Source organism: Rhamphochromis sp. 'chilingali' (assembly GCF_963969265.1).
Source record: "Rhamphochromis sp. 'chilingali' genome assembly, chromosome: 21".
NCBI classification, from domain to species: Eukaryota; Metazoa; Chordata; class Actinopteri; order Cichliformes; family Cichlidae; genus Rhamphochromis; species Rhamphochromis sp. 'chilingali'.
The window spans coordinates 5,013,060-5,032,941 of NC_137949.1; the positions used below are offsets into that span (position 1 = coordinate 5,013,060).

Sequence of the window (19,882 nt, forward strand, 5' to 3'; positions counted from 1 at the left end):
TAAAATGTCAGTATGATTAACTGAACTTAACTGAACTCAACAGAGCAGGGAGAAGGAAAACCCTGATGCTAAAATGCATACATACATACTCACTGTAAATATGTTTTCATTTTTACAGTGAGCATGGTGAGTTCCAGTGTTTTATACACATTTCTACATAGAGATTGGTACACAAAATCTCTCCTGGCCTTTTCTCAGCAGTACGCACACACTGAACAACCATCACACAACGTAACGTAACAATTTTTCAAAATGCAGAATGCTGTCAGTTTCCGTTTTTTGTCAGTTTCTCTGTTAATCACTTTACAAAGAAAGTGATATATTGTTTTATATTGAGATCAACAGGAGACTACCAGAGTTTAAGAGTTAATATTTGAAAATATTTGTAAGTTGTTCCATAGCACCATGGACCAAAAGTTCATGAATGATGTAGAGAATGACGGTCAGGTTAGTGTGGATCTCTTTTATTCAGGAGTGTCTCTTTATCAGTCCAGCAGAGCAGCTGTACCATCAACTGCAAAGACAATAAACTAGACATGTATCATTTCTTCAGAGATGCTCTCATAGCATAGTTTTCTAACTAAGTGATGTGAGGCAGCATCTAAGATTCATAACTCCAATTCAATTTCACACAGTGCAGAAAAACTGATGCGAGCATTTCCACACTGACACAGTAACATAATGTTCATCAACGCAGGGATGGCTTGGGATCTGACACGAAATAATATTTTGACACAGTTTAACTGAAAACTCATTGCAGACCTGTTAAAGTCAGTCTGAAGACAGTACATGAATGTCTTTGAAGTGACCATTTCAAAGGCAAGGACTGGACGTTGATTGCACAGCAATTCCCAACCCGTTTTCCCTTCTGCTTACTGTAGCCTATAAATCTACATAAGTGGTCTTTTCATAGCCTATGATGGCACCCACCAGTTAAGGAAGTCCCTTCTTAAAACCTCAAGCTGAGCATGCCGTGTTTTTATCATATCATATATATATTATATATAGTCCTTAAGACTTAAATCTACTGACTGACACCACAAACTCATGAGGAAAGTGTTTACTGAAGAGAATTATGAGGAGTTGAGGTATTTTCTAGAGTTCTAGCTGGACCTCCAGGACATACAAGTGGAGTCACCCCCTGCTGGCCATTAGAAAGAATGCATGTTTAAGGCACGTTTGCATTGGTTTAACTTTTCAGACCTGAAAGCCACAGCCATCTTCTATACAGAGTCTTCTCTGATCATTCACCTCACCCATTAATGTGAGGTGAATGAGTTATATTTCTATCGATTCAAATCAAACTCTACAAAAGTGTGTTCTCTTGTCAATTACTTGATTGATTTTGGCTATCTAAGAGCACTTCACTGGATATTTATTTCTGCCAGTAAAATAAGTCTGAAGTCAGGTTTTACTTTTGTTACCTGAACCAGTAAGTAGTTGGAGCTCCTCCCCCCCGTGCAATAAACAGATTAAAATACAGAGCTGGTACTTCCTGCTGTCCTCCACCAGATAGCGCTGTGTCACTGTGACAATATTTCAGGCCACAGGAGGTGGCCCCCACACTGCCACCGTCTCCACCCACCCACCACCCTCCCGTGCTCCGCCATGTGACAGCATACTGGCAATAAATTTGGCCAAATTAACCACTAAATGGTTATCTCAAGCAATATGTATTGGCATTAATCAGGAGCCGCTCAAACAGAAACAGTCAGAGACGAGACGTGAGCGCTGCTAAATTCATACCCCTCTCCTACATTTAATTACGGACACAAATAGGTTTTTTCGATGACAGAGAAAAAAAGAGAGAGAAAGTAGGGGGTGATTTATATAAAAAGAAGGCCAGTAATTAAAAACTATTAGAAACTAATAGCATTGTTTAAGACGACATCCCCAGGGCTGCAGTAATTGACTTTGGTCGAGCGGCTGGTGCTCATTCGTTTTCTATTCTCTAAGAGGGGGAGGGGGTGGGGGTGGGGGTGGGGGATAACTTGTTTGCATGTTAAGGCAGAGATGGTGAGATCACGTCACCTTGAATGTGACCTTCCTTTGTTTGTACGCTAGAGTAAATAACGACACAATGAATGCACACACACACACAGTGGTGCCTTTTCAGATGACTGCAGGTCCTCAGAGAGCTCTGTGTATCAGCATGTCCAATGGAAGAGGACACACACACACAAAGTCACATAAAGCTTACAACTCCAGCACACTGCACACTGTGCTGCGTACACAATCTACACACATAAAGCACTGTTACTGTCAGCCGATATTCACTCTGGAAGAAACAGTTAAAGTAGATATTATATACATAATCTGTCCATACAGACAATGACCTTCCTACCCAACTACTAGCTATTTTTCAACCTTTTTTCAACTCCTTGCCAACTCTACCTACTACGACTCTGGCCTGTTTCGTGTGTTGTACCTGTTTCTGTTATTGTTCAAGGACTCATTAATTATTCTTCTACTATACAAATACACATTAAATTGATCTCAATAAATTGACTGATTGTGAAAAAGTTGAAAGCAGTGTAGACCAAATGTTAGTTGTCTCAAAGGTAGCACCCAAAATTAGCACTTTTATAGATAATGGAGCATTTTGATTTTGGTATATCACACAAATCTTCCTGTGGTTTTCAACTGTAGCAACATTTCCACCAAGCAGAACCGTTTGTGTTAGAGATTAAATTTAAATTACAAAGGCTGATGCGCCAGAACTTTTGTCCAGTTAGGGTCTGAAAAAAAACCCCACAATACAACTTTACCTTGTTCATGTTAAGAAACATCAAATTTGGTGTTGTTGTTCATATATTAAATTGTGCCAAATCACAATAGCAGTCAGTTTGACGTGGTTTATATTGTAAGGTAAAGACCTTACAATAATCCATGGAAAACCTGAACAATTAGACAATCCTCTATGTGCAAGAACTTGGTTACAGTGAGAAGGAAAAACTCCCTTATAACACGATGAAACCTCTGCCAGAACCAGGCTCAGGGAGGGGCACAGCACAAAAGACATGCTGTAGAAGAGAGCCAGAGATTAATAACAAATAATGAAAACGGTAAACAAAGAAGAAACACTCAGTGCATCATGGGAATCCCCCATGATGCACTGAGTGGAGGGTTCAGGGTCACCTGATCCAACTATCAACTAAAAAATAAAGTTTTAAAACTAATGTTAAAGGTAGAGAGGATTTCTGTCTCCTGAATCCAAACTGGGAGCTGGTTCCGCGTAAGAGGTGCCTGGAAGCTAAAGGCTCTGCCTGCCATTCTACTTTTAAATATGCTGGGACCCACAAATAAGTCTGCACTCTGACAGCGAAGTGCTCTGACAACACAAAACAGTATTATAAGGTCATTAGGAAAAGATGCAGTGGCTTCACAGTCAAAGAAAAAATATATATTTTCTGTGACTAACATTTCTGTTTTATAATTACAGGTAGCTCTAGGCAATGAGCTACCAGAACTTTGTCTGTAATTTTACATTTTAAGCCCAAAATGTCAGCCTAGCAACATTTCTTTATCATGTAGAAACATTGAGACATACTGCTGAAATTCCTTTTCTTATGTTAAGATATCTCAGGGATTAAATGTGTACTCCTCCAGCCAACTTAACATCAAAGTAAAATGACTTTGACATCCCCGCTCTAGGCTTTTGTATTCTTAGTAAAATTGATGGAAGGATTTCACTTATTTTACTTTACAACATAAAATGTTATTTTGTTTCCTCCATACATGAGAAATAGCTCTTGTATTATTGAATTTTTCTTGTCATGAATTGATATTGTGATATTGTGGCAACAGTAACTATGAGCTGCACAGAGGAAGAGGCATGTCAGTAAGGCATGTGTTGTAACAGTATCAATGCCACTTTCCCCGCCGATGACCCTACGGGGGAAGTTATAGCTCAAGAGATTTATGACACGAGTATTTGAACTATGTGAAATGTTATTAAATGACAGAGCCGTGCCAACAAGCAGCTCTTTGAAACAGGAGGTAAAGTGAGGCACGAAATCATGAATGTTCCACTGTTTAATAATGGGACAGGGTACATTCAGCCTACTACCCTGTAAGTACCCGGGGAACTCTGCAAAACCAACTCAGTGTCATATCTTTAAATAACATCTTAAAACGTCCTTTAAAAAAAAAAAAAAAAAAAAAAAAAAAAAAAAAAAAGGAAAAGATGCAGCCTGATTATTCAAGACATTGCAGTCTAGTAACCTAGCCAACTAGTGAACTGAAGTCTAATCGTCACTCAGTTTTTGGTCTCTACCCACTGGAGTGGAAAATATCTTCCTATTTAGCTGGTGGTAGAGGGACTTTGTATCCAAGCAAGTAAACTGATATTTGATATTCCTGAAAGTAACAGTTTGTGGCTTTGTCATCATTAGTAAGGACAACGCAATGTAGACATGGGGTTTTGAACCTATATACACCGAAGAGTGTTACCGTTACACCTACCTTACAGGTCAGTGTGTGCACGGTCAAATTAGTCTTCAGATGTTATCCTTGCACAGCAAATTATTAATTACAAATCATTAGCCAATAACTATACTTTGGGTAATGCTCCTTTCTTACTCTTAGAATCGCCAGAATTTACAAAATTGACTTAATGGTCTGTTCAATATTATGCAAAACAAGCAACTGAGTCCATAAACTAATGTGCTACTCTATGTGTCTAACTTTAAACCTTATCCAACTGCAAAGGGGTTTGTTATAAAAAGCAAACATTTGTTATGAAGGCAAATACTATCCATAGATACGAGATCTGGTGTTTTATAGGCTGTAAATATGCTTTTTAATACTGTAAATGTTGGGGTTTTAACTTGGGAGCCTAAATGACCCAACTGCACTTCCTGTGTGGTTGTTACTGTGAATGACACAGACAATATTTCCATATTATGTTGCAATGGATTCCACTTTCCAAGATTTGAATTCTTGGGTGTTGCACAGTTTCTGCTAACAGAATTTAAGTTTTATTATACAAAAATAATAAGCTTCAGGCTACCTTCTTGAGTTTTTTACTGGGAATAACAGAAATATGCTCAGAAATCTGTATGATAGCAAGAAAATGAAGGCATGAATATCAAATGTATTTAGAAATCAGCTGTTTGTTCTTTTTGCAAGCACTGAATACCTACTCATAGAAACCAAACTACAATAACAGTATTGGAAATAAGGAAGCTGTAGTGGTCAAAATGAAGCAGCCACCTGGGCCTGGTAAAGATGAATGAGTTAGGCCAACAGATGAGAGCAGAGACATTTCGGCTTGGACACTATGGTCCAGCCTCTGTCCATCTGTTCACACCATCCTCTTTGTCTCTCCCTCCATCTTTGAATCACTCACTTGCTGATCACCCACTAATGAAGGAGAGAGGGAGAGAGAGGGAGTGCTGGAGGCTCGCCCGAGGCTGCAGGAGAGAGACCAATAGATTAAAGGAGTTCTATTCCCTTTTAAAGTCTCTCCACCTCACTTTTTCCCCTTCTTTTCCTCTGGCGTGCTTGCTTTCTTTCACTAAGTGTCACACTTTTGACTTTTGCCATTGTTCTTCTGTTTAACTCTCACTGTTTGTTTCCCTTCTCTACACCTCTGGTCTTTCATTTTTTTCCTTTTTTAGTGTGTTTTAGTGTTTTTTTGCTTGTCTTCCCCTATCTCTTCTTCATTTTGAATCTGTTGGATTTCCCATGTAGTTTCATCTACCTTTCAGATTACCTTTACCTCATTTACCCTGTGCCACATTAACCTGTAATTTATGACAGTGAAATTGCTTCATGGAAATAGCTTTTCAGTGTGTCAAAAATTTGAAGGATGGAGGTCTGCAGGAAAAGACAGTTTGTGAGTGTGTGTCTGTATTTATACCACCATGTTTCCATGGCTCTAGCCCTCTGTTGCCCTCTTCTGGTCAGCTCTGGTATAGTTCAAAAACCTTCCATTCAAGTTCTTTAACCACATCAAGCTTTTTTTAAAGCCTTACATGCACGAGAGCCTTACAATCCTCCTTCTGAGTTAGCTTCATTAATTTCTTCCTCCAAACTATCAGCTTGTCTATTAGATCCCATTCCTTCAAGACTGCTCAAGAAAGTCCTGCCATAAATTGATGCTTCAATCTTACATATGATCAATCTGTCTCTATTAATGGGCTACGTACCAAAGGCCTATAAGACAGCATTAATTACAGCATTACTTAAAAAGGCATCACTTGACCCAGCCACGTGTCTTAGCTAATTATAGGCCAATCACCAACCTTGCTGTTATCTCAAAAATCCTTGAAAGAGTAAGTGTAAAACAGCTAACTGATCATCTGCACAGGAATGGCTTATTTGAAGAGTTTCAGTCAGGTTTCAGAGCTCATCACAGCTCAGAAACAGCTTTAGTGAAGGTTAAAAACGATACTTTTATGGCCTCTGACAGTGGACTCATCTCTGTGTTCACCTCAATGCAGCGTTCGATACTGTTGACCATAATATTCTATTACAGTGATTAGAGCATGTTGTAGTTTATAAAGGTAGTGGTTTGTAGTTGTTGAAATCATATCTATATAACAGACTAATTATTGAGTTCTACAGTTCTACTACGACCACATCTGTTTACATTATTTATGCTTCCCTTAGGCAGCATCATTTATTCTCATTGCTATGCAGATGATACCCAGCTCTAACTGTCAATGAAGCCGGATGACACACATCATTTAGTTTGCTCAGAGGGGGTCGTTTGATTGTTCAGGATTTATGAATAATCTCTATTATTTTAAGGTCTTACACTTAATAGAGACACGAGGAGCCCTTCCCAAAGGACTGGTGTATTATCCAGGGTCCTGGTTCATCATATTTTGTTTATTTCAGAACAAATCATTGCAGCAAAAGCCAGAAGCTGCTAGTGCTGCAATGATAGCTCTCAGGATGATAGCTCTCTCTTCAGCAGCATATGACTCCAATCTTGGTTTTGCATTTACTTGAGAATTCTGATTTTACTGCATGTCCTGAACTGTTTACTCTAATATTAAATGTACATACAGACTTCATAGACTGATGTAGGGCAGTAAGCAATACGACATTATTTTGACACTGTGTTCTGTTTCTCAGTGGAAAAATGACAAGTTGAGAGTGATGGATCTGACCCACTAATGCCATAACATGGCACTAATTGAGGCCCCAGATTAAGATAGGACTGATTTATCCTGTTAGGTCTGGGGGAAGCCTAACTGAGGGGGTCTAATTTAGTCTGATTGTACATAAAAGATTTAAAGAAGCTCAACCTTGAACAGGAACCCTTTGTTGTGATTTGGCGCTATATAAATAAAATTGAATTGAATTGAATTGCGATACCTAAAATAAGTTCACCAGTACCAGTCACAGATGGCACTTTATTGCTCAATGACTAGTTTCATACTTAAATACATTTACTAAGAAGTACTCTTATGTTGCCATTGCTGGATCTGAGGACTTCTTTCACCACTTTCGTATTTCATTGATTTCAGATACTTTAGTTAGAACACGTCGCAAAATTGATGGAAAAAAGTTGAAGTGAATATGCAGATTTATCTACTCAAAACAAGAACTTCAAGTTAAAGGAAAGTCACAGAAAAGTCGCCAAATGACGCTCCTGTAACTTTGTCCGGTGTTTTCTACAGTTTATGTTTGTATGCCCTTTTTCCTCACTTGTCCCTAAAGACTCAGTTTTTGTGTGTTTTACTAATATTACATGTGTGGGTAGATTCACAGGTGTGTGTGTGTGTGTGCATTTTGTATGCAACAGATAAAAAAAAATGCCGTTCAGTGTGTGTGGATTCATTAAAGGCAGTGTTGGTCTAGAGAGACCAGCTCTACTAAAACGCCTGCAGGCTTAAATCCACCGAGCTTTCTCTTCTGTGCTAGTCTCTCACTCTCTCTCATTCTTTTATTTTCCTCTGCGTTTGCATGTCTCTCGATCATCTGTTTCACTCCCAAACATCCTGGCTGTCTTTCACTATTGTATCGCCTTCTCCTTTGCTAATTCTAAATGTCTTTTTCCAACTTCATATATGTCCAAACCTCCTTTTGTCTGAAAATATGAAATTCTTTTTTCTTCCTGATTGTTTCCCTAGAAAAGCCAGCTTCCCCCATGTCTTGCTTCAACTCTGACAATCAGAATTTCTCTTTGTGTCTTTTTTCTACATTGTCTGGGATTTTTCTTTTTATTTGCTTCTATTGTTAAAAAAAACAACTAATGCATTTAGTCTCTATTCTCTTTATGTCTCTCCCTCTCTTTTAAGTTGGGAGGTTCAGACCTGCAAAAACTTTGCAACTAACCTGAAAATGGTTAAACAAAGTAACCAAATATCTTTTTACTACTGTATTTTATACATTAGCAGTTCTCTGCTGTTTTACAAGTCTGCATCTTCCAAGTAATTTCTCATTTGTAGTACTGATGTTAGTAACTTTGTCAAAATTGGGATGCCTGAACATATGAAAATGCTTACATGGTTGTAGGCAAGTAACTTGTACACCAGTTAAATACTGTCGGTGTTTTCTACATTGAAAATGACATAGTTCTTACTGGTAAAAGTTATTCAGACTTTATTACCACACATTTGACAATGACATTTCTTTTCAGGGTTGTCTTGCTTACTGTCTGCGGTCCATAGAATATTGTTAGACCGTATTGTTAGACGAATAATGGCAAAGAAAATATGATAAATGAAAGTAGCACTAAATCTTTCCTGGTACAAAATGTTTAGATTCCACATGTGTAACAAACTCTTTGGCTGTCCACCGCCCTCAGTCTAAAATGTGCCAATGATGATTAATGACTAGTTTGTCATGATGAATCCTTGAAATATTAAATCCCAGAATTTTCTGTCTTAAGATGTAACATCGTCAACCTATATATCCTTTTCTATGTAACAGCACTGACCCAACAAATACAGTTTTGGCAGGCTGTGACACATCACCAAAATCTATCAATCAAAGCTAAATGGGCAAAGGTCAGTGCAGAACCAGGCTCAGGGAGCCATCAGCCATGACCGGCTGAAGAGGGTGAAGAGATTAATTCCCATAAATTTGATTAAAACATGATATTAAGAAAAGACCTAGAAATCTTTTTTGTCTCTAATTTTCTTTTAAATTCAATTATTAATCCAAATTGAAAGATTTGGATTAATAATTGAATTGAACTGTCCAAAAAAAAACAGAAATTCATTCAAAATAAGTCATTAAAATTTCTGTCTTCTAGGCCAACTGTCTCGGATCAAATTCACAGCCACTGTGACATATGTTCTGATGTTAGGTTTTAATCTTTCAGAACCTTTTCTGCTTTTGTTTTCAAAACTCTTTCAAACTTTTATGTGGACTGCCTTGAGCAGTACCGCTGGGTAGCTGTGCTGTCTGAACCACTGCCATCCTAACAAGCTGTATTTTGATTTACTGTCTATTACCTGGAGCACACACATCATGTCACCTAGTCACTCATGAGAGAGGTCAGACACAGGCAAGAATGAGTGACACTAGTGTTGTGTTCATCAGTCATTATGAAAACATGAACTTTTCAAAAGCACTTCTTTTTTTTAAGCAACTTGATGCCTAACACAGATCACAATAGATTCTAACACATCTTCACCTTCATGTAATGGATGTGCTTGTCTTCTATAAAACCAACTGAACATTTTTCCCTATCACTCCGTTAAACTACAACACCATCTTCTAATTTCTCCTTTCTTTGCAAAGTTCTTCTCGCTTTCTTCTATTTCCTTAATTCTCTTTTGCTACTTATAATGCATTTTGTGACCCTTCTCACTATGTGAAAACATGGGAATTATCCCATCTTCATCCTTCCTCTTTTCTCATTCTTCCTGCCCCTTTTGAAAAAGACATGAAACGGCTCGTCAGCCTGTCTCTCCGTGTGAAAATTAGCATTTTGTCCTGCCTTTTTTTCTGTCTGTAAATCACTAGTTCCCATCTCTATCCCTTTCTTTGAGAAAAGATGAATTTCTCTCCCAGCCCTTGTGCTGAGTATTTCTTTCCTCTTCGTGCCGACAAATCACTCTTTTCCGTTTCCCCCCTTTCTTTGTGAAAAGGAAAGTTCACCCTTTATCTCTTCCTTCTCTTTCTCTCTGTTCTCTGAGTGGAAACGAGGACAGATTGACTTTGAGATCTGACCTGAGCTTAGACCAGCTGTCAGCAGGTAATGATAGAGACTTAGAGAGAGACGCCTCTTCACAGAGAGGGATCATGCTTCGTCCTCCACTTGAAAAGAAGCCTTTTAAAATTTAGATCCCTGTTGAGAGAATAGGCTATCCCTCTAAAATATACCTTGATCGATTCCCTAACTATCTGACTCATGTTGCAATGGGGTAACCAGAAGCAGATGTGGAAATCCCACCCAAAAAAAAATCGGAGAGTGTGAGCTGCTGCTGTTCCACAAAAACAGGAAAATTGAAGTGCAGAAAGTCTGTTTCTCAACTGAAAATGATGAATGATTCAACGATCGGTTACGATTTAACTGAGAAGATTCTGAATTGGGGATGTAGTTTGAGTACAGGCACATAGAGGTGGAGGCCTGGTATGTCTAGTATTTAGTCTGGCTCTTCTTTCACACAAACATCCAGTGCAAAGAGCTCATTTTGATTGGCCAGAACACAAAGAACACAAAAACTAAAAGAACATGCCTCTAAATCACTGTATTAAATAATTATCTTACATTTAAAGGTATCAAGATGAAAAACCAAGCCAATATAAATAAAACTGGATGTTACTCTTTATTTTTGTGTTTGCATTTGATGTCCACACAAACGTTTTCTGTCGCTATCCAATTAGCCAGAAAGTTCCCCCATGTCTGCAGAAAAAAAAGTTAGGAATCATTAGCCTGCCTGTCTGAAATCAGCTTCCACACAATCAGCAGCGAGTTCATAAAGCCACCGAATGAAACCGCCCCAAAGAAAGGCTGATTTTAGAACAATCTGACCGCGCTCCATTTGACGGTGAGGATGGAAAGAAAAAAAGAGAAAAGACATGGAGAACCTCATTGCCCTGTAGCCATCTATTTCTGAAAGCCCCCCTTTCACAGAGGAAATTAATTTTGAAAGAGGAAGAATAAAATGAACAGCAGAGGTGACTGGAGGTGCTGTATTAGACTACGCTCAACTAAAACCAAGTCATTTAAACCGTTGGCTGGCAGATTGCCTCCCTGACCTCACATCCTCACTGCAGACAGAGAGGAATAATCTCCCTCAATACTTCCCCCTTTTTTTTTGTTTTACACATCCTAACCTGCCCCCCTCCCCTTATTCTGCCTGACCCCGCCAGGCCGCCATAGAGCCACTTCCTGATTGCCACTCTGGATGTTCAGAGCTCAGGAACTTTTGGAGAAGGTAATTGAAAAAGTTTCAGGGAGCTCCATGCTGGTATATTTTCTTGCCTTTTTTTTGTTGATGAGCTATGTGACATGTTTCATTTGTGTCACAACAGCAGTAAGGGCCGGTGTCGGGAGTCAGAGCTTAAAGAGACCGGCAAAAATCTCTATTTGCAGAGAAATGATGAGGTAAGTACAGTAAGTACAGTCATTTAAGGGCCCTCCTTTCCAGTGAAAGTTAGCAGACCTTTAGGACTAATAGAATAATTTGCAACACAGTATCAAATAATTTCTTTTAACATAACACTGACAGCAAAGGCTTAAAGTCAGTTCCCTCTGTTTTCAGAGTGCATGTAAAAAAATCAAACCAGCAGGAGACCACTAGCTACACTAAAATCAAACACTGCCATTTGTGCGTGTGTGATTTATTTTCTTTCACTGTTCAGCAACAAGGAGACCCCTTCTTAATACCACTAAATGCACTATGATTGGTCTGTTGTTTCTACAACCAATAGAAATGGGCTTCAAATGAAAAAAAAAATCAAAGGCCCTCCCTATTTAAAATAAATGACAATATCTTTATTTTTACACAGGCCTTCGTCCAGGAATAAAAACACTGAAGCCTTTCTAGTGGTATGCCATCAACAGTGGCCTTCCACACATTTCCACCAGTGTAATATTCCAATTTTCAAAACCTTCACAGGTGAAAGAGCCTAAACAAACGTTAACACCAAGCTCAAACATAAACCCAAATTTAACTCAAATCAAATGGAGTGCTTCTTATATAGTACCATTTTACTCTAGTATGTCTCATTCACCCAAGTACTTTGTTCTACATCTACAAGTGTTTTCCATCTAATATTCACACTCTGATGAACACATCACGAGCAACATGGGGTTCGATATCTTGCCCAGTGATACTTTGGAACTCAGACTGGAGCAGTCAGAGATCAAACTACCAACCTTGCGGTTAGTAGATGACCTGTTCTGCTTTCTGAGCCACAGCCAGGCTAAAAGAAGGAGAACAAACTGCAGCCTCAAACAGAGATGAACTAAATGCATCTTCAGACAAATAAAGATTATAGGAAATAATTAAAGTCATCATAGTGCCAATAAATTTATAGATTAAGTTAAAGTTTATTTATATAGCACCAAATCCCAACAACAGATGCCTCAAGGCACTTGGAGAAAACCCCAAGCAAAAGTGAAAAGGAAAAATGCCCTTTGAACAGGAAGAAACTGCCACCAATGAGGGGAGGAAGAGAGAATAAAAACCTTCTTTTGGTTAAGGTGTAGATGTAGTGGGACAAAAAGGCCAGTGAGCCAACCGACTTCATGCCCTAGACCTATGTTCTTAATAAGATGTAAATTGTAATACACTGAGTAAAATGATACTGGCAAACAAACTGGTCTGGGTTTTGTTTTGTCTTGATGCATACTGAATTATCCAGGTAAGGAAATCCCAGAAAGTTGATTCTGTTCATCTGGATGTAGAGTTTTCAGTGGAAGAAACATTTCGTTCTTTCAGAGTATTAATGTAAACCAGCTTCTGAGGGCAGTTTTCATCATATTCAATAGTCATTTCACATCTCTGAGAATGTTGGTTCCATGACTTTTCTGAGCAGTTTGAGTAATTTAAACCAAATCTCAGAAAAGTTAGCATTTTATTGCTTTTACAGCTTTTATTGATACAGTTCGCAAATCACTGCTTTAAGCCTTCAAACCATCCATCCATCCATTCGCTTCCGCTTATCCTTTTCAGGGTTGCGGGGGGCGCTGGAGCCTATCCCAGCTGTCATAGGGCGAGAGGCGGGGTACACCCTGGACAGGTCGCCAGTCTGTCGCAGGGCCAACACACAGGGACAGACAACCATTCACACTCACATTCACTCGCACATTCACACCTATGGGCAATTTGGATTTTCCAATTAACCTATCCCCACAAGCTGCATGTCTTTGGACGGTGGGAGGAAGCCGGAGTACCCGGAGGGAACCCATGCAAACACGGGGAGAACATGCAAACTCCACACAGAAAGACCCCGGCCTGGTGTTGGAATTGAACTCAGGACCTTCTTGCTGTGCGGCAACAGTGCTAACCACCGTGCCACCGTGCCTTCAAACCACGTTAATAGAAAAGGGTCTTCAGAGAAATATCTGTGCCTTATATCTGAATGCAATCAGCTGCAGTGGACAATATTTGACAGAATCTGACTGTAGCTGCCCGTGTTCGACTCCCATCACGCCAGCCGTCCTTGCTGTGCTGCTTGTTATTATTTGGCGTTCTGCCTAAATGCCTTCACTACCTCAGACAAACCGTGAAACGCTGTGTTGCTCTGAACGCCTCCTCAGTTTTTACCGCCACTGTAAAGATGTGACTGCAGCAACAAACAGCACGCCGCAAATCATCCAGACAGCCACTAAACATGGATACCAAGCCTCTGCTTGGGTGTGTGTCAGAGGGTGCATTATGCCTCCTGACAAGGGTAATAAGATTGCAGAGTTGCTGCTGTGCAAAAACTTTTCAAAGATACAGGAGAGCAGGGATTCTCTATAAGTGGTTTTAAACTTTGAAGAGGGAAATCTAGCAGTATGACTGCTATGAAACAAATGTACAGATTCACTGGATTAGAGGTAAAGTACATTAAACTAGTGTTTAACCTGTAGGCATAAAATGCTGAAAAGCTGGCTTATAAACTGCTAGTTCCAAAGTTACTAAGGAAAAAATTCTTTTGCCCAATCAGAGAACAGCACTCAGTCAGGTGGTTCCAATACTCACAGTCAAGGTGACTCTGTCTGATCCCCTCCACATCTTCAGCATGAATAAACTGGTAGCACCTCTTCCCCACAATGTCCACTGGAGTCAGGTCCATGTAGTCACTGATTCTGAAACAAAGAGTACACGTTCCAAAGTGGTAAATGGTAAATGGACTGGCTCTTCTTCAGCACTTTTCCAGTCTACTTGAGCACTCGAGCATTCACATTCAGAGAGCAACTTAAGGTTCAGGATACTTTGGCCTTGCAGACTGGAGCAGCCAGGAATCGGACCAATAACCTTCCAGTTAGTAGATCATCTGCTATACCTCCTGATCTACAGCCACCCCTAGTGGAAGCTCCACTCTATGTGTAATACACAAATACATGTCTAAAAGGCCCCATGATTTTGATTTTTTTTTAAAATTTCACTTAAATGAAGCTTCACAGGTTTCACTTCTTTCAAAGTTCTAAACTTTTTGGTCATCATTTGTTTTTTACGCCACTTTCAACAAAACACCACAACCACACGCTGGTTATGTTATTCAGTTGCATTCGTTTAGCTTTTTCTGTTTGATATTTTCCAAAATGTTGTGTTTTCTGACATCTCTTTGGTTTCTGAACTGTTGTTAAGATTTCTGAAGTGCTGCTGAGTTTTCGAGATTTCTTCGTGCTTTACAGAACGTTGTTGTCTTTTCAATTTTGTTGATATGTTTCTGAAATGTTCTAAAATGGCACCTCGGGGCCACCGTATCTATTTGCCAGCGGTCAGCAAAAATTGAAGAAAGAATCTAATTCTGATAATCAATAACAAAGATTATATTTTCTCCTTTAAAAGTGGAATTGCTGATGAAAGAATATCCACTTCCCCATGTTCTGTTCTGTTGCTTTGCTTTGGATGATAATCTTGCATCCATATCCCACCACAATAAGCTGCATGGAAGTGGAAATGTTGTGAAACTTTGAAATACATAGCTTGTGACACTGAGACAATTTTCTTTCTGCAGTTCTGGTATTCGATGATTACGAAGTCTGATTCAGGGGAGGCAAAAAAAGCTAATAAACCCAACAACAGAGACTGAAGCTGCCTGTCTATTGTACAGGTAACACATGTGAGCTTTAAAAAGCTTTAATTTGAACAAATTTGCCACAGGATAGACAGAACAATTTCCCCAGTTTCATTGTGACAGCGAGTGGGCGGTGGGAGGACTAATGTCTGGCAGGCAGATAACAGCACACTCTGTTCTTTAGAAAAACCCATCCTCCCATTTTCTCATTCTCTTAGAAACTCATCCTCAAAATGGGGCTGTAATGGGAGCGACACTTGCCTGTTCACCACAGAGACGCTTTCTGTCGCTGCGCACTGAATATCATCATCTGCCTCGCATTGTGTCCCTTTTTTCCACCCACCAATAAAGCAATCTGCCTACTATCATTTTCCCCTCCTCTCTTTCTATAATAAAACATGAAGGTTTTTTTTTTTTGCCTGATATGAATCTCCTTGGTTGGCCGGTTAACTCCTGCATGAGATCCTGATACCTATCTGCTTTATCTGGACAGAGCAAAGGAGATAGATCCATCAGAGACATATTTCACTGTTAAACCGGGGAGGATTGGGTCAGGGTTCTCATGAATAAGATGCTCTGACAGGGAAGGCAACTTTTCTTCTTGAACAGCAGGTGTGAAAGATGAATGCAGAAGTAGTCGGTAGTCAGTTTTTTTGGTATAATTTCTTGTGATATTTAATCACAATATAAGTGGAGCACTCTAAAATGTCCAATCAAAAGAAACTAAGATGAACAGATAATTTTGTAGATAAAAAACTCCTTAAACATATCATTTACTCAGCAATACTATGTTCATATGTATCAGCCGAAATATTATGTACACAATGTGTGTGTAATATAAGGTGATATAAGTCAGTACATCATTAACTGATCATCAGAATCTGTGACTGCCTCTATAAAAGCTGACATTTTGGTAGTTTGCTCATCAGGAGCATTCAGGTATGTGTTAACACAATGTCAGGAGGAAAGACATCTATAACTATCTTAAAGAAACAATTGCTGCCCATCAATCTGGGAAATTTCAGGGTCATTCCAAGCAATTTGAAGTTGTATTAAAAGAAAGATAATCGACAAGTGAAAAACATTGAAGACAGTTGCCGATCTTCTCAGGAGTGGACGTCTCACCAAATTCACCCCAAGGTCAGACTGTGTAAAATACCTAAGAGCAAAGTTGAGCGGAAAGTGGAATCAGAAATTTATGTTATATTGACCGAGAATGTTTTTAGTGTCATTCACTTACACTCAAGTTTAAACACTGGCAACTTTCAGTGCTACCCCTCAACCTTCTAGTATCAATTTCAAAACCCGTCTTCTTCTCAAGTTATCGAAATCACAAGATTTTCAGAAAACTTGCCCAAAACAGTAAACAAGTTCTAAACTTTGACTTGAAACAAACGAAACTGTTTCCAGTCACTCAGTAGACAGTGTTAAAGACAGCTAGTGTTTACTTCTGCAGCACATTCAGCAATAAGTGCAGCTGAGATTTAAACTTGGTTATTGGGCATGTTATTAATTTATTTATTAATTTTTTAATAATTTCTTTTTGTCCAATAAATCATGATAGTGTAATATGTCATTTGCTGTTCATGCCACGTTTCTTGAAGTGTTACTAAGACATGGTAGGGACTAGATATTATTATAAAAACATGTCTTCTCAAAAAGTTTTCATTCATTTGTGTGATCTATAAACTCTTTGTAACCCATAATAAGTTAATCAGTGTATTAAATATAAACTAAAAAGCATTTAATACAATAAGACTAACAAAATTAAGAATGAAAATGATAGCTAAAGACCTATATGTTGCTTTTTTGTTGCGTTCTTTTCATAAAAACTATTGTGCACTCTTTTTCAACAGATGACAAAAACAAAACAAAAAAACTCAGTTTTTCTGCTCTACCTGTTCTCACAGTAGACAATCTTTAGGTCCATGTTGACTCGGGTCACGAACATTTGGCAGTCGATGCGAACCTCGTTGATTGTTGGCGGCGGGAGAGCGTGAGCCACCGCCACCATCCCCATGATCTGATTGGGCACTGAGCGGCTGTGCGTCAGAGCCATCCTGATCCGCAGGCGCCCTGTGACGTGGATCACCTGAAGGGGAAAAAACAAGTAAAGGAAAGTCAGAGAACTTTTTCAAATGAAAACAAGCATTCACCTACATTTCTTTCTTTGTATTGAGAATCAGGATGTATGATAATGCAACTTTTGGCCTCGAAGAAGCTAAAGAAAGACATCAGCTCAGACTTTGTATAGGTGATAACTATGAAGCACTAATAACCTGTATGCTGGTCAGCTCAAACTTGATGTCCAATTTAGAGGTGGACAAAAATTATACCAGTGTCATTATGTGTATGTAAGTGCAAATGTCTGTACTAATATATGATTATGTTTATCTGCTTGTCTGGAACAGGTTTCACTTATAAATGAGCCTGGTTCTGCCGGAGGTTTCTTCCTGTTAAAAGGGAGTTTTTCCTTCCCACTGTTGCCAAAGTGCTTGCTCATAGGGGGTCACATGATTGTTGGGTTTTTCTCTGTATCTATGAAGCGCCTTGAGGCGACTTTTGTTGTGATTTGGCGCTATATAAATAAAATTGAATTGAATTGAATTGAAATGAGACACTGAGTCTCAATGGGCACTACGTATATAAATAAAGGCAAAATAAAATTGAAAAAATACATATGTGAATATCTGTTTTGTATCGTAGTCTCTACTAAAATACAAATGTGCTCTATTCTCATTGGGTGGCCGTAGCTCACGAGGTAAAGCACTTCCTCTACAAAGTGGAAGGCCGGCTCTTCAATCACCTACTCCTCTTGTCTGCGTGTCGAAGCATCCTTTAGCAAGATACTGAACTCCGAGTTCCCCTCAAGCTATCTATTGGAGTGTGTGAAGTTAAAATGTGCTTGTTTAAATGTGTGTAAATGGATAAGAAAGTGCTTTGAGTGCTCAAATAGACTAGAAAAGTACTATATAAGTACCAGTCTGTTTAGGTCTCCCAATTATTATGCTAGTAAACTTTATATAAATCTTTATGAGGATACTGGCACTTCTTCCTTATCTTCATCTATCATCATATTAATGCCCAAATGCCCAACATCCAAACTTACCAAAAACTCTCAAACAAGTTTGAGCTATCAAAGAACCATTTCCATGTGTGTCCTCCAAAGTAAGGACCACATAAAATATGTGTCCTGTGGTTATGTGTCCCAGCTCATAAACAAAAACACAAACTGGTCCACACAAAAACTTGTTTCACACAAAAGCTGAAAAAGCAAAGTAAACATACTTCCTGTGCTATATTTTTGATAATGCTAGTGTTTGAATTGAGTCTCTATTCCATTCATGGTTCAGACAATGTATTAATGAAATCTGTAAGTTCTTTTAGTGATTTTGTTTTGTCTTTGACAGCTTTTCCTCTGTCTTTCCTCTGCTGTCTGCCATCATTCCTGAGGAGAATTGAATGTATTAGTCAGGGATAAACCACGAGTGACCCCACATACACACACATTGACGCACAAACAAGGCAGCCCAAAGAATCCCCTTTAATCCGGCTTCTCGATCTGTGAATAGTGAGACGGTCGCAGAGCTTAGAGTCCTGATGTTACACCTATACATGCATATTTTCTTTCTGCAGAAAAAAATCACAAACCTAAGCATGGGAACAAGATCAAACCAAGGTTACTGTAACTGCAAAAGCGGAAGAAAAACAGACAAGTCCTTCACTGTAATAGACAGCCAAAGTTCTAGTGTCACTTTCATCTAACATTTTTTTTCCACATAAATTTTAAAGTCTCAGAAGTGTGAACTGAAAGCCCAGTTCTGTTAAGTTCACTTCATTCAGATCAGATGACAAGGGCAGTGCACTTTTTAGCCATATTATTTAACACAATGTAGGAGAGTGAAATAATGACACAGGAATCGAGAAAAGTGTACTGAAACTGATTTTCAAGAATTGTTGTGAAGAGCTGTAGTAACTACAGACAGATAAAGTTGATGAAGCTAGGTTTAGAAGAGAGTTGACAATTACTACCAGTATGGCTTCATGTTGATAAAAGAGCAGTACAAATGCGATGCTTGCTTTGAGAGTGTTGATGGAGAAGTATGGACGAGGTTAGAAGGAGTTCAGTTCAATTCAATTTTATTTATACAGTGCCCAAATCACAACAACAGTCGCCTCAAGGCGCTTTAAATTGTAAGGTAGACCCTACAATAATACATACAGAGAAAAACCCAACAATCATATGACTCCCTATGAGCACTTTGGCAACAGTGGGAAAGAAAAACTCCCTTTTAACAGGAAGAAACCTCCGGCAGAACCAGGCACAGGGAGGGGCAGCTGTCTGACACGGCCGGTTGGGGTGAGAGAAGGACAAAACAGGACAAAAGACATGCTGTGGAAGTTTCTTTGTGGATTTAGAGACACCTGATAGGGTTCCAAGACAGGAAGTGTGGTACTGCAAGTCAAGAGTGGCACAGAAGTATTTGAGGATGGTATAGGGCATGCAGAGAGATAACAGGAATCTGTTCTAAGCCTGTTCTTGTTTGCAGCGGTGATAGATGGGAGTATACATGGACTATTGTCTATGCAGATGATGACTGAGTCAGAGTAGACAGTAAGGGGAAGAAAGCCTGGAGAGGTAAAGGTATACTCTGGAGAGAAGAGGAATGAAAGTCAGTAGAAGCAAGACAGAATACACGTGTGAATGAGAGGGAGGCAGGTTTAAGAGTGATGA

General features: G+C 39.1%; 1 protein-coding gene across 2 annotated transcripts in view; it reads right to left on the reverse strand.

The window, feature by feature from the left end:
* npas3 (neuronal PAS domain protein 3) overlaps nucleotides 1-19,882 on the reverse strand; it is a 370,655-nt gene that overhangs the window by 16,418 nt on the left and 334,355 nt on the right. For both annotated transcript variants that reach the window (XM_080870618.1, XM_080870619.1), the window contains 2 exons: nucleotides 17,046-17,239; nucleotides 14,106-14,212 (listed from right to left, as the gene is read on the reverse strand). In XM_080870618.1, coding sequence (XP_080726744.1) covers nucleotides 14,106-14,212; nucleotides 17,046-17,239 — 301 coding nt within the window. The remainder of the gene's footprint in view (nucleotides 1-14,105; nucleotides 14,213-17,045; nucleotides 17,240-19,882) is intronic.